Source organism: Pantherophis guttatus, chromosome 1 (genome assembly GCF_059756535.1).
Source record: "Pantherophis guttatus breed Tessera chromosome 1, ASM5975653v1, whole genome shotgun sequence".
In the NCBI taxonomy this organism is placed as follows: domain Eukaryota; kingdom Metazoa; phylum Chordata; class Lepidosauria; order Squamata; family Colubridae; genus Pantherophis; species Pantherophis guttatus.
Window position 1 is genome coordinate 275207932 of NC_142063.1, and position 14955 is coordinate 275222886.

The following is a 14955-nucleotide window of genomic DNA, read 5'->3' on the forward strand; positions in this document are numbered from 1 at the left end:
CAGGTAAACAACTATGATAGTGTGCAGAGACTGTTAAGGCCCACCATGTTTAATCTAATACCTATATTAATATGAGAAAAATGTTAAAGCTCTTTTATTTCAAATTTTAGTTTTGCCCATTTGTTTTCAAAATTAAAACACTAAGATCAAACTTTCCTAAATTTGTAATGGCATAAGTGATTGATGAGAATACCACATTTCACTAAACATTCTAATCTTTAAGAAATAATTATGTTTGGCTATATTTTCCATGCCATTGAAATTGTAGGCAGATTGTGAAGTGCTCCTTTACTCAATTAAACAAAATTAAGGTAAAATAGCTGTATTAAGAGAGGCTTATGTCCACTGTTTTAGATTTTTGTTTATAATATAGCAATTGCATTCAACAGTAGAACACTCACTTGAATCAGTTCTCAACTAGGAAACATGAAATTGGTGAAAATCAATCACAGGTCACCCAAATATAGCCAAAGGTTGGGTTTTTAAAGTCCCCATCCCCACGAGACAACTTTCTAACTATTTGTGAAGCACATGCAAAAAAATTGTCCCAAGTTCATTGTGAACTGTGGACATTGTGACAGATAAAGGCAGTAGGCAAGAGTTGACCAACTGAGTGGATCAGGAGCTGCTCACTAAAGTTCATGTACAGTGACCAGGTAGGTCTTCAGCACACGCAGACAGAATGACAGCAAACTTTGTTATCTTATCTATAAAGTATTTATTTTCTTAAGTTAAACAAACAGTTTTTTCAAGGATGGTTTCCATCTATAAAATGAACAAAGTACAAGCTCTGTACAGCAGATTTTAAAGAACCAACAGAAATAATTTTCTAAACCACATTTAATTCGTAAAAGGAAATGTACATGTACCACCATTATTTTTCTTTAAAGTAGCTAAGATTAGGACAGAGATGACATGGTAACTGCTTATTAAATTTCCTGGTAGTTTACAATAAAAAAGATCAAGGGAAGGTTCAACTATTTCCTGTATCTAACTTCAAAACCTACCACTGACGGCTTCTGCATATCTTCAATTCGTTTGAAAATCTTTTCCAACAAGGTCTTTAGTATTTTTGCACTGACAAGGAGGTGTGCAAAAGCAGTGCTTGGTACAATACACATGAAGTCCATAGTTGTGTAAAAAAAAAAAAAAGAATGTAGTCACAGTAAATAACTTTGGCACACTGTGTCATGTAAACATAGCATCACATTACTGCATTTTCTGATCCAGCGTCCATGCCTAATGATCACTTTCATCCCTAGAACTTGAATACAACACATAGATAACATTTAAGACTTTTTGGAAATCCTGCTAACACACCTGCTTAAATATTAGTCAAGATAGTAGCTTCTCAGAATTCAAAATCAGCTATTTATTGGATAGCTTCCACCTCCACCTCCCCAAAACCACTTTACAATTTAGCTTCCTTTACCCTCAGTTCTTCCTCAGAAGTTCCGGATTATAATTAGTTGCTTACTTAATAAGCACTTCAGTGCTCTCTCCCAATGCCCCAATTTTATAAATGAATGTTACCTTCATCTCATGACTTGGGCAGCCTTTAAAAAAATGAATTTCAAAAAAAAAAAAAAAAAGGCAAAGACCGCATTTATTATTTTTCCTGTCAAGGACATAATTACATGAGAGGTTTTAATCACAGGGAGCAAATTTAGTCTGGAAAAGAGCAATATTCACATTCAGCCCATCAATGGAATCATCATTCTTAATTAAAACAATGTAGTATCTCAATACAGTATCAACAGAAACCACAAGCATGCCATATAAATTCAAAGGTTCGCCAGCTTATCTGAAACATTGCAAAACTAGAGTCCTCATCTGAGTGGAAAGATGCCCAATTTTTTGCAACAAATATTGTGGCCGTCATGGAAAAATGCACTTTACAGAATACTCTCAAACGCATGTAGCCAGAAGACGAACACTGTCAAGAAATGATTGTGTAATAATTTACTTTTGTCATTTTGTAATCGTTGGAGAGAGGGGCATGTTCTGTGTACGTTTTCATTTCCCTGTTTAAAATTTTACATAAACTGTGTTTTTTAAAAAAAACGGTGTGGACAACACATGCAGAGATGGCATTGCTATGATATAAAAACAGCAGAATGGAGCCATCACTTCCAAAGTTTTACTTCTGCGCCACTGTTGAGACATAGTGAAAAGACATAAAGAAAAACTTGAAACCACGATACTCAAGAGCAGATGCCTCACAGCTGCAATGTTGGTCATTAGTAATAGGCTTGCTTGTAATTTCACAAGAAGGCTACCTGTGAGTCTTGTGCTATCTGTCATTCTGACAACTTTTCAAAAGGAGTAAGAGACGGCAGAGAGGAGAAACCAAGAACCAAAGCCCCAAAGCTGCATTGTTGTTGTTTTTTAAAAAAAACTTTCAACACAAGGTAGTCTAATGTTGCTCAGTACAAATACACGGAGTTATCCAGAGCACACGGCATGTAGTTCCTTGAACAGAAGGTGACAAATATGCTGGTGAGATGAAGCGGGCAAGCCTCTTTCTGCCATTCCACCAACCTCTGCAACAGAGGTCTGACCACTTTCAGGAGAATGAAGTGCAGCAAAAAGAAAAAAAAAATAGGCACACTTTACAAAGCAGAAGCATCCAGTGTTTGCGTGTGAACACAAGGCAGCGGCACAAACTTGCATCTTCACAAAAATGTTGCTCTTCCACAACTGTCCAATCTATGTTCCAGTCAAGTGTTAAAACGCTTTCTTGATAAATTACAGGATGATGAAAAATCGATAAGAAAGTTGTAAATTTCGACAATATATATTTTATATATATATATTTATATATTTATATTTATATATAGCGTTTATATCTAGAGTCTCATCATAGAAAAAAAAAATCCACAGTCCGATATACCAAGTACACATGGCAAAACCTTCCCCGAATGATGCTTTTGACTGCTGGAAACCACAGACACCTATTTTTTATGCAAATGGGGACTGCTCGTGAGGTTCTTCCAGCCACTTCCCTCCCAAGTATGCCCTTCCCTTCCCATGTATCTGTGGTTTCTAAGGATGTTAATCATCTGCTCTGAAAATACTGGATGGGTTGAAGGTGGAGAGGACCCAATAGGCCTTGATGGAAGAGTGGGGGTGGGGGGTGGGAATGAGCACTGCTTCAGCTACATTTGATCAGATGATGGCAGGATCTCCAGTTCCTTTGATCTCCTTATGTTCACTTTTACTTTTCAGACAAAGATGGAATACTGAGGTATATAAAGTATCAGTAATGCAATCAAAATGTTGCCCAAGGTTTAGGAAATGAGACAGTTACTTCTGTCCGAGCGTTTCTACTGCTGTAGATTCAGTGTGAACTTCCACTGCTGAGACAGCGAAGGACTGCAGACTTCAACAGTCAGACCACCGTTTTTGGCATTTCGGCTGTCTAAACACAAGTTGTTGCCCACGTACCGCAGTTTGGTATTGCTTTCTATTTGTTCCCATTTCTAGGGGAAAAAAAAGTTACGCAGATTAGATAAGTATTAAAAGAATAACCAATATTCCTAAGGTCATTCTATAAGATATTTATTTATGGGGCATACAGGTAGCCCTCGGACTTACAACAGCATTCGAAGTTAGAATGGCACTGAAAAAAAGTGACTTATGACCGTTTTTCACACTTACGACCGCTGCAGTATCCCCCATGGTCACGTGATCAAAATTCAGATGCAACTGGTTCGTATTTATAACAAAAGTTGCAGTGTGCTTGTAACCTTCTGACAAGCAGTCGATGGAAAAGTTAGATTCACTTAGCAGCCATGTCACTCACCTAACAATTGAAGTGATTCACTTAACAATTGTGGCAAGAAAGGTAGTAAAGTGGGGCAAAATTCACTTAACCAATGTCTCACTTAACAACAGAAATTTTGGACGTATTTTGGTCATACGTCGAGGACTATCTGTATTAGACGGGCTCCAAATCATCCAGCCTGCATTCAAAGGAAAACAAGTTTCTAGAGGTTTGAGGGACGGGGCCGAGCGTGCAGGGGCCGAAAGCGTGGTGATGATGGTGATCAGCTGGGCTGCCTCACTGCAACCCCTCTGTCTTTGTTCCTCCAGTGGATAAAGCCCCAGCACCTACCCTGATCCCACCCCCTTTCGCCGGAGACCCCTCTATCCCCACTGCCTGATCCCCCAGAGATGCATGATGTGAGCGAGGTCGACCTGGCCACACCCACCCATTGGGCTGTGACAACCTGGCCATGCCCACCCCGGTCCCCCAAGGGCAATCACAATGCTGATGCAGCCCTCAATTAAATTGAGTTTGATACCACTGCTATAGAGCATTACTTCTGAAAGAGCCAAGAATTGACTCAAAAGCCCAGCAACAGAACATAAATGGGCCCTGGAAGATGACATGGGCAACAGAGAGTTAATTGGCCTCTTCTCAGGGACTGCAATCTTAAATGACACAGAAAGTAAGGGTTAAGAAAATGAACCTAGATAGTTCTGTCCAGGATTGCCTCCCAGCACTGCTAAGGTTTAAACTATCCTATAAATGGGGAGGAAAACAATCAGAAGGCTAGGACAAAATTAAAAGCTCAAAAATAAAAGGGAATTAAAGTAGCAAGGAAAGCTCACCCGCAGAGGGTGATATAAAGGAAGACATATGAAGTACAAGTAGACTAATGAATAGAGATATTTTAATTACAGATAAGCTATCTTTAAAATATTTTTTATTTAATATAGAGATTCTAGTTCTTCAACATGAGCTAGAAAAGACTCAACCCTAAATATTTCAAAAAGTAAAAGTACCGTAGATTGCTGCAGAGTCCTTTTTTTTTAACCAACAAAAATTATTTGGCAAAAAAGTACAATTAATTGTATATTGCCTAATAGTAGGGGGAAAAAAACAAGTCTTAAAAAAAACAAATCTTAAACTATGAAAAGTCTCCCTTACTTTTGCATTGCAGTGAAACTAATAATGTGATTGTTAATCATCTGGAGTCCCTAGTTCTGATTTTCCAACATTTTTTCCCTCAAGATGGCAATAGGTGGTGTGGTACTAGTCAGAAAACCTGGCAATTCATCCTCTGCAGTTTGCTTAATACAGCACTATAATTAGAATGTGCTTTTTCATATATGCAGATCATACATACAAGCAATGGAAAAGTCTGAAGAAAAGATTGCCCTGGGTAATTAGAAGAAATCAATGTAACAATCATGTGGCATAACCAGAACAAGAGCAGATATATAAATACAGATGCTAGCCAGCTGCTTGATTTCTATGAACAATCTATGAACAATAGATGGAAATAGAAGTAGAGATGTGTCACTTTGGGGAATCTGAAGGTCACAATCCTTTGAATGATAGCCTAGCCTGAAAATAAAGGACGCAGCCAAGACAAAAACCTAAATTTATTTCAATTTCATATTAGTTCAACTTTAATTAAAAAATCAGCTCAAATTAATTAAACACAGTTAAGTGACTAGTCTTTTATATTTAATAAACGTGCTCTTTGATCTCACTGATAATGGCAATTTTTCAACATTTCTTCAAGCTACACCAGGGGCTGCATCCCTGGTTTCTAGGCGCTGTAGACGCTATAATGGGATTACATTATAACAGCATGCCAGAAACCCCACAGCAGACAAACCCCAAGAGTTCAGAGTTCATAAGGAGGGACCAGGCATAAATCTAGAGGGTGACATCTCATCTTGGGGAGCATTCAAAACTGTGGCTGCACTCCAGGTACTGACCTGTCTACTGTCATTCTCTCTGCAGCCCTGAAGTTTGATGAGTGAGCCAGCAGCTCGATCCACCACCGTAAGGCACAAATCCATATGCTTCACTGACTTGTCCTTTGTTAAGGCCCATTCCTGGAACACAAAGCAATGACACAAAATTACCCCCCACGTACACAACCTGACTGCAATCATTCCATCTCTTTTAAACCTACCTTCTAACTATCTAGCTATTTTGTGGGGAAAGTTCATTTAATAATGGAATGTTGAAGAAGTAAAAGGGAAGGTTAGAAGTCAAATACTTAACTACTTTTTCCAAGCAGCTCCTTTTTTCTTTTCAACATTTCTAAACAATACGAAATAACAGTACAGTGGAGGTTCTAGCATTAAGTTCAAGGACATTAAGAATTAAGTTTAAGGACAGAAATCTTTCTATCTTATATTTTATATTATAAAATAATATGCATTCTAAAATTCTCTGCAATGCCATACTTAGCTTTGATGGTACAATTCAAACAACCTTGTTTATTAACACTTCAGAAACTATATTACTGGGGCAGAGGGAATAAATGTCTGACTTCATCTGACACTGCTGGTAACTTGCATTCCTTTTTTTCTTTTGGGGAAAAAAAGTCAAATAACATCTTTCTTTGGAAGCTCAATATTAGATCAGAATATGCTTATATTTATGTACTATATTCACTAGACTTACAGCAATCTTTAAGGTTAACTAGAAATAATTTGTCAGATACTGCCATCTGCTGGTACTATGGCACAACAGCATGCAAGTATCATATTTACCAGAGAAGACAAGCCTACGGTTAGTCCTCAATTTACAACAGCTCTTTTAGTGACAGTTCAAAGTTACAACAGCATTGAAACATGTGACTTAGGACCGTTTTTCACAGTTACGACCTTTGCAGCATCCCCATGATCATGTGATCAAAATTCAGATGCTTGGCAACTGATTCTTATTTATGACGGTTGCTGGATCTCAGGATCATGTGATCACCTTTTGTGACCTGGCATGCAGTCAGTGGGGAAGCCAGATTCACTGAACAACTTAGCAACTGCAATGATTCACTTAACAAATGGGACGAGAAAGGTCGTAAAACGGGGCAAAACTCACTGAACAACAGAAATTTGGGTCTCAATTATGGTCATAAATCAAGGACTGTATGTTACTTCATCCCTCTACAGAAGAAAGAAACCCAGACAGAAATCTTATGTGATGCCCAATTTCCCCATCTATCCCAAGTCAATTTAAATTTGCCACTCCAAAAAACAAACTGGACTTGATCCTTTCAGCCCCAAATAAACATTTGTGAATGTGATGTACTTCTACATCTGTGTGTCACACCTTTATGTGTACATATACACACCTAATAGAAGCCATACTCTAAAAGAAGGGAGAATGATAAATCAATGCTGGCTAACAGTAATCTCCCACAAAATAAAATACCCTATGTATAAAGTTAATTGATTTTCATTTACGCACATAGATCACAAGCCAATTTCACACAGAAGAATGAAGAAAATATTTAGCCGCACCACCCTCCCTCTTTCCAGCTAAAATAACAGAGGAGAGGAGGAGGGAGGAAGAGAAGAGAAGAGAAGAGAAGAGAAGAGAAGAGAAGAGAAGAGAAGAGAAGAGAAGAGAAGAGAAGAGAAGAGGGAAAAAGAAAATGGAGATGTGGGGAGGGGTAGAAATAGGAATACCATATTTTTCAGAGTATAAGACGCACCTTTTTTCCCCAAAAAAGAGGATGAAAATCTGGGTGCGTCTTATATTCCGAATGTAGTCCCGCCCAGCTTCTCAAATGGAGGTTTCAGAGGCTGAAAAAAGCATCAGAAATGAACCTTCAGAAATAAAAGCCCCCAAACAGAGATTCAAAAAAGCCCCCAAACAGAGCTTCAAAAGTTTTTTTTTCTGAAGCTGTTTCGGAGGCTTTCAGAAGCAGAAAAAAAAGCAAAAAAAAAAAAAAGCAAGGCACTGTTCTGTCTCCTTCTCACACACGCACCCCCACAGACAGTCAATAGTGAAATAAACCAGCCGACAAAGGTTTCTCTAAGAGCAGAATTGGCAGCAACCCAGTGGCTGGCTGCCAAAAGTCTTTTACTTACGAAGGGAGTGTTTTTCAAAGCCAACACACAACAGATAAAAGAATATTCAAAAGTCCAACAATGCAGAGAGGTTTGTTCAATATCAGTTTTTGCTCGTCACAGAGCTTGAATGGCCACCACACCCCCTTTTATACCCTGTGGGGTGTGGTCCAGTGACTCAGCCTAATCCCTGGCACGCCTCTTCCTCTGCTGCGCGCACTTATCTCTGCGACGCTGTCGAGGGTCCAGCCAAGACTCATCATCATCATCATTACTGTCCACCCGCGGCTGCGTGGAAGTGCTTGGCCCCGGGCCTATCTCTTGGCCTTCGGAGGACACCGGAGGCATTGCCAGAGAGGAGGGTCCTGGAGAGGGAGGCCTTGCCAACTCCTCTCATTCACTCTCGGAGTCCTCTCCTGCTGATAACACAGGCTCGGTGATCGGAGCCACAACAGGCACAGAGCTCACAACTAAGGAACCTGTTGCTAAAATTCACCTCTGGTTACAGCTGATTGGGGGTATTCCAGGAGGCTGATCCACCTGCCAATCAGCTTTTTTCTTATTTTCCTCCCCAAAAACTAAGGTGCATCTTATACTCCAAAAATATGGTAGTAGGAACTGAACAGTGAGGGAAATAAACAAGAAAGAAGTGCTCTTTTGATGTCAGAGGCTAGGCAGGCAGCAGGGATGAGCCTTCTACTTAAGGAAAAGGCATCCAAACTACAGCCATTTGCTCTTCAGCTTCTGCTCTTCTTTGTAGCAAATGCAAGGAATTAGAATTAGAATAGAGCTCTAAGGGACCTTGGAGGTTCCTCCTGCTCAAGGAGGAGAACCTATAACCATCTCAGACAAGTGACTGTCCAGTCTCTTCTTAAAAACCTTCAGTGATGGAGCGCCCACGATTTCTGAAGACAAGCTGTTCCACTGGTTAATTGTCCTCACCGTTAGGAAGTTTCTCCTTAATTCCAGATTGCTTCTCTCTGATTAGTTTCCAACTGTTGTTTCTTGTCCTGCCCTCTGGTGCTTTGGAGAATAATCTGACCCCCTCTTCATTATACCAACCCCTCAAATACTGGAATACTGCTATCATATCACCCCTAATTCTTCTTTTCTTTTAGACTAGCCAAACCGAAACCTGCAGCTGTTCTTCATACGGTTTCGTCTCCTGGCTTTTGATAATTTTAGTTGCTCTTCTTTGAACTTTTCTCAAAGTCTCAACATCTTTTTTGTAGCATGGTGACCAAAATTGGTTGCAGTATTCCAGGTGTGTTCTTACTAGGGTTTTATAAAGCGGCACTAATATTTCACATGATCTATGCCTCTGTTTATACAACCCAGGATTGTATTAGCTTTTTTGGCTGCTGATGCTGCACACTGCTGGAATTCAAGTGATCATCCATTAGGACTCCAAGGTCCCTCTCACAGTTACTGTTTTTGAGCCAGGTCTCATCTAATCTGTACTTATACCTTTGATTTTTCTTGCCTAAATGTAAAACTTTTGCTTTTCTCCACATTAACCTTCATTTAATGGATTCAAAGGAACTGTACTTCCCCGTCACATGAATTCATAAAGGGGAGGGGCTCTTCTTCCTCCAGAGTAGGTCATTGAATCTACTTTTCATTCAGAAAAGAAATAAACCAATGCAACTGAGAAAGGCAGGTCAACTAAAATACTTTTTCCTATTTCATTTCTCTTCTATGTTTCTTCCTTTAGTTTTAACCTTTTTTTTCTTTCATATCCCTTATATTAAACCTTTCCTGTAAAGTTTATATTACTAAAGTGTGTCTATGTATGTGTTTGTATATGTATATGTACAATATATATACATATACATATAAATATGCTTAATGACTGTTTGCTCATAACCAGTCTTAATTACGATGGTGCTGAATGAAGGGCTTTACAACCTGCGCCTGAAGTTACAGATACTGAGGCACCCATGGTCATACAATCAAAGTTCAGATTGGGATGTTACAAAGAATTAGAAATCAAGTTGATTTTCCACTCCTATTTAAGAACCAGGTGATGATTTGTTTGATGTATTATTATAATATTTACCTGATTTCCTCCAGCATTATGACATTCATAAACACCGACAACGCCATCTGCAAAATGGCCTAATGTGTCAAGGCAATTGGTTCCTTGCTGCAAAGCCCCAAAAGCTATATCCTGGTGATCAGGTACCCTGAGGGAGAAAAAAAGAGAGGAGTTTGTTCATTCTAACTAAAATGCAACTTTAAATACTTACTCTACTACTTTGTATCAATGTTAGATATGCAGCTATGCAATTCAGTACAGTTTTTCCAAGTTTCAGTTCTACTCAGTTTCTCTCACCAAGTCCCCAAACTTCATTCTAAGCTCCAGAAGAGCTGGAGACCTCGAGAGCAATGATATAGAGTAGTCTGCAATTCCAAAGACAGTTTCCCAATCAGCAGGTCCTCAAACATCAATGGATTTAAAATCGCAGTTGATAAAGAAATGATTTATTTATTTACTAAACAAACGTTTATAGCCACCCAGCTCCCGCATGGGTGACTCCGGGTGGTTTATGACAACTTTGGGCTTGCTTATTTTTAGCATACAATTAATTTTGCCATAATGCACTTGCTGTAAGAAAATTATATTGTACTGATTGGGTTAAACGTATTACCTTCATTAAAATGAACAAATGAAAATAGACCTAATTGCATGTGATCATCAATGCCATTTGTTTTCTTAACGGTGTGGATACATTCTTATTCCCACCCTGAAAATTAGTTCCTCTTCAAGAATTCCCACATTTAGGAGATAGAGAAATGATGAGGTTATACTTATGGTTATGCAAATACTTCTGTCATCTGTTCTGGTCTTATCACTGCTGTACAATCAAGACTATCTGGTTCTATCATTAAGGTTTCCAATGAGCCAATAACTCTCGGATGTAAAAAGGGATGAGTAACAATGCAGAAATGCTTCCTTACTTCAAGCCCCAGATATGACTATGGCAACTGACTGATTTGGCTGCTGAAGAACAACCCTCTACGGCACATGGGCAATGGGCAGCCAGAGCTTGTCTTAGGCTGATATCATCCACCACCTAACCATGCTACAGGTTATGAAGACATTAGGTCAGATGGAAAAGAGATTAGAAGGAAGGCCCAGAAGACAAAAAGTTCAAACTACATTTATCAGTATGGCATCAGCATACAGGCATAAAAACTTACCTTAATTCAGGATATACATTTTCAAGGTACCACTTGAATGGTTTGCAGTTAAGTCTCTTTCTCAACTCCATTCGGCTTTGAATACTATTGAGAGAAAAAGCTTTTCATTGCATCTAAAAACTACGCCAATCCAAAAGCTATTTTTATGGACAACCTATTATTTAAATAAGAAGCTGGCAGCTAAGTAATTGTCAGTAACTTTTAGACCTCAATTCCCATCATTCCAGCTGCCCTAGCCATTAGCAAGCAGAAGTCGTCCAAAAATGGGGCAGAGTACCATCTTGCCTTCTTCTGAGTTAAGCAAAGATTAAAGATAAGGTTGTGTGCTTATTTTAATACCAATAATTTCCACCCTGCCGCTTCCAGACAATAGGTTCAAATAGCTGAAAGAAATAATTGGACTTACTTGCCATAAGGTACATTTCTGGCAGAAGGCACTGCTGCATAATAGAAGTTTTTGTATTCATCCATCCAGACTTCTGCTGCTCTGCGTGTATTTCTGGAAATAATTTAAGGCATAGCATTAATTTTGTGCCCTGGTACTTGTTTACTCCTTTGGATAGTGAAAAGCCTTCCACTTTAAGGACACCACTATGCAGAATAAGTTATCTCTCAAAAAGCACAATAATTTGTTGGCTTTGTATTCTTTAGCTCCTTTTTTCAGGATTTGTCTTTGTGGAAGGAAAATGGCATGAAGGAACACTGTATTTTGGCTATGAGTCAGTAGACAAAGTCCCCTACACTTTGACTAAAGAGTACATTTAGCATTGTTCCATACTCCAAAGCCCTGGTTAAATAGAAGTTATATTCACTTATCTTGTACAGAGGCACTGTCTCATTTTAAAGACACAATCACCTTATCCCTTCAGCACATCTATGTTCTCACATGAAAAAACAGACTATGTAGTCTTTTCTAGACACTTCATCATGTCACTCCAAAACTACTGGAAGAAGTGGGTCTAGAAGGGATACAGTATTCCACTTTCCCTGATGTGATTCTACCTTTTATAGTATGTCATGCATATTCAGAAGAGTTCTGAATTCTTTCACTCTATCTCCAATTCCCCTTATTCATACCTACCTACCACTTAGCAAGCCCCAACTCCTAAGTCTTCTCTCAACAAGATGCTTTCCAGATTTATGAAAGTCAGCTCCCAGATTTCACTAGCCAAATGCCACCTTATTAAGCAGTTTGGTAGAGAGACTAATTTATTTATTTATTTACTTACTTACTTACTTACTTACTTACTTACTTACTTACTTACTTACTATTTTATTTTATTTTATTTTATTAATCATATTTCTATGCCGCCCACTCTCCGGGGACTCTGGATGGCTTACAACAATCGACAGTATACTAAATAGCATATTGCCCCCAACAATCTGGGTCCTCATTTTACCCACCTCGGAAGGATGGAAGGCTGAGTCAACCTTGAGCCGGTGAGATTTGATCTGATGATCTGCTGAACTAGCAGTCAGCTGAAGTAGCTGCAGTATAGCACTCTAACCATTGCATCACCTCGGCTCTAATATTTAATAATTAAGGTAAATCTATACAAAACTTGATTATATGTTGGAGGCACACTGATTCTTTTTCTGTTTTAACAAAATGTTTTGGAAAAAACCTGCTGGATCACCAAGGAATATATTAATACATAGATGGTATACAATAAATGTTTCTGGAAATGGTTTCCAAATTAAAATAAAATACTATATACCCATGATGGCGAACCTATGGCACGCGTGCCGGAAGTGGCACGCAACGCCCTCTCTGATGGCATGCAAGTTGTTGTCCCAGTTCAGCTCTGCTGCACATGCACGCACGCCTCCCGCCAGCCAGCTGGTTTCCAGGTCTCTGCCGCGCATGCCTGGGGCCCGTGCGGGGGGCCATGTATGCATGAGCGGGGACGTGTGCATGCATGGGGGAGGGGCACATGCCTGGGAGTTGTGCACGCATTGCATTTTGGAGGTTTGGGTGCACGTGTGTCCATTTGCGTGCAGACACGCACGCTTTTGGCACTCGGTCCTGAAAAGGTTAGCCATCACTGCTAACAGTGTTAGCAGTTATAATTATAACAAAGGATTTGGTATAGTCTAGGTCGTTACATACAGTATGTATGTATACATACCTATATGTATACATACATACTGTATGTAACGACCTAGACTATACCAAATCCTTTGTTATAATTATTCATATTATATAATACGTACTATATATTATATAATATGAATAATTATAACAAAGGATCTGCTGTAGTCTAGATCTTTACATTGTTCTGACAGTTTGTTCCAATGTTAATGATAACACTGAAGTTTTCAAGTAAACTAATCAAAAACTACATGCAAGCTTTTGCTGTCCAATAAGGATTTTTATAATGTAGGGAAATAATCTACATTTCTGCTGATTGGTATTGTTTTTGTTATGGTCTTGGTTTTATTGTTTGGTGAAGGACCCCATCTCTTGATTATAACCACCATTGATTGTGACATTCTTCCTAACTGCTGTGCATGTTAATTTTTGTATTTATGATGGAAATTTGTTTTTAATTTATTTTAAGATTGTTCGCTATCTAGAGTCACTTGTTGAGATGGATGGCCATATAAAATGAATGAATGAATGAATGAATGAATGAATGAATGAATGAATGAATGAATGAATGAATGAATGAGCGAACGAACAAACAAACAAACAAACAAACAAACAAACGAACGAACGAACCAACCAACCAACCAACCAACCAACCAACCAACCAATGTTATTAAGTCTTAAATTTACCTTGCAAAAACAGTCCCACTTCCCCCTGGAAAGGTATAAGGATGTTGCTTGCGGAAGACATGACCAACTCGGCTGCATGGGATGATTTCAAGACTCCCACCACATTGCCACACACGGAATGAAATCTCTGCATTCAGAAAACAACCAACACAGAGAATAGTTTTTTTTTTCTTTCTATCATCCTATCTTCCTATGCATCCTTCTTTTCCATCAACAAGAATACACTTTTTTTTTTTTTTAAAAAAAGTGAAAAATCCCTTGCTTTTAATGGAGAAAAGGGGACAGAGAATCGTGTTCACCTTTTAATTTTAATCCCTTGAGGAGCACCCAGAGGCTCCAGCTGGTCCAGAATGCTGCCGCACGGGTAATTATGGGAGCGACTTGGCGCTCCCATGTGACACCTTGCCTGCGCGAGCTGCACTGGCTCCCGGTGGTCTTCCGGGTGCGCTTCAAGGTATTGGTTCTCACCTTTAAAGCGCTCCATGGTTTAGGGCCCAGCTATTTGCGAGACCACCTTCTGCCACCGATAACCTCCCATCGGCCAGTTCGGTCCCACAGAGAGGGCCTCCTTAGGGTGCCGTTGGTCAAGCAATGCCGACTGACGACCCCCAGGGGGAGGGCCTTCTCTGTGGGGGCACCCGCCCTCTGGAACGAGCTACCCCCAGGAATACTTATCCCGGACCTCCGGACCTTCCGTCGAGCTTTGAAGACCTTCCTATTCCAGCAAACTGGGCTGGCTTGAAATTTTTAAAGGGTTTTTAAGGGGTAATGGGTTTTAAATACTTCAGGAAGCCAATTGGATTTAATTCTGTTTTAAATTATTTTAAATTTTGTATTGTATGTATTTTAATCTGGCTGTGCACCGCCCTGAGTCCTTCGGGAGAAGGGCGGTATACAAATTTAAATATAATAATAATAATATAATAATAATTGAAAAATTAAGCATATGTATGTAACTATGAGGTTATTATATTTCTCTACCCAAAATGGACCACTTTCTGTATTTGCAGTTCAAATAAGTAAACAGTGGCTCAAAATCCAATGTTTAGCAGATAACCACAATAATATGGATATCATACAATTACTTGGCTTTTATATGAACACCCAAGTGTCAGAATGAGAAAATGAAGTTGAGATTTATAATTAAG

The 14955-nt window shown here is 39.1% G+C and overlaps 1 protein-coding gene across 1 annotated transcript in view; it reads right to left on the reverse strand.

The window, feature by feature from the left end:
- Positions 1–694: 694 nt before the first annotated feature.
- Positions 695–14955, reverse strand: part of GALNT2 (polypeptide N-acetylgalactosaminyltransferase 2) — a 74759-nt gene continuing 60498 nt past the window's right edge. The window contains exons 11-16 of the mRNA XM_034428366.3: positions 13808–13934; positions 11435–11527; positions 11029–11112; positions 9884–10010; positions 5737–5856; positions 695–3482 (exon numbers count right to left, since the gene is read on the reverse strand). Coding sequence (XP_034284257.1) covers positions 3327–3482; positions 5737–5856; positions 9884–10010; positions 11029–11112; positions 11435–11527; positions 13808–13934 — 707 coding nt within the window. The 3' untranslated portion in view covers positions 695–3326. The remainder of the gene's footprint in view (positions 3483–5736; positions 5857–9883; positions 10011–11028; positions 11113–11434; positions 11528–13807; positions 13935–14955) is intronic.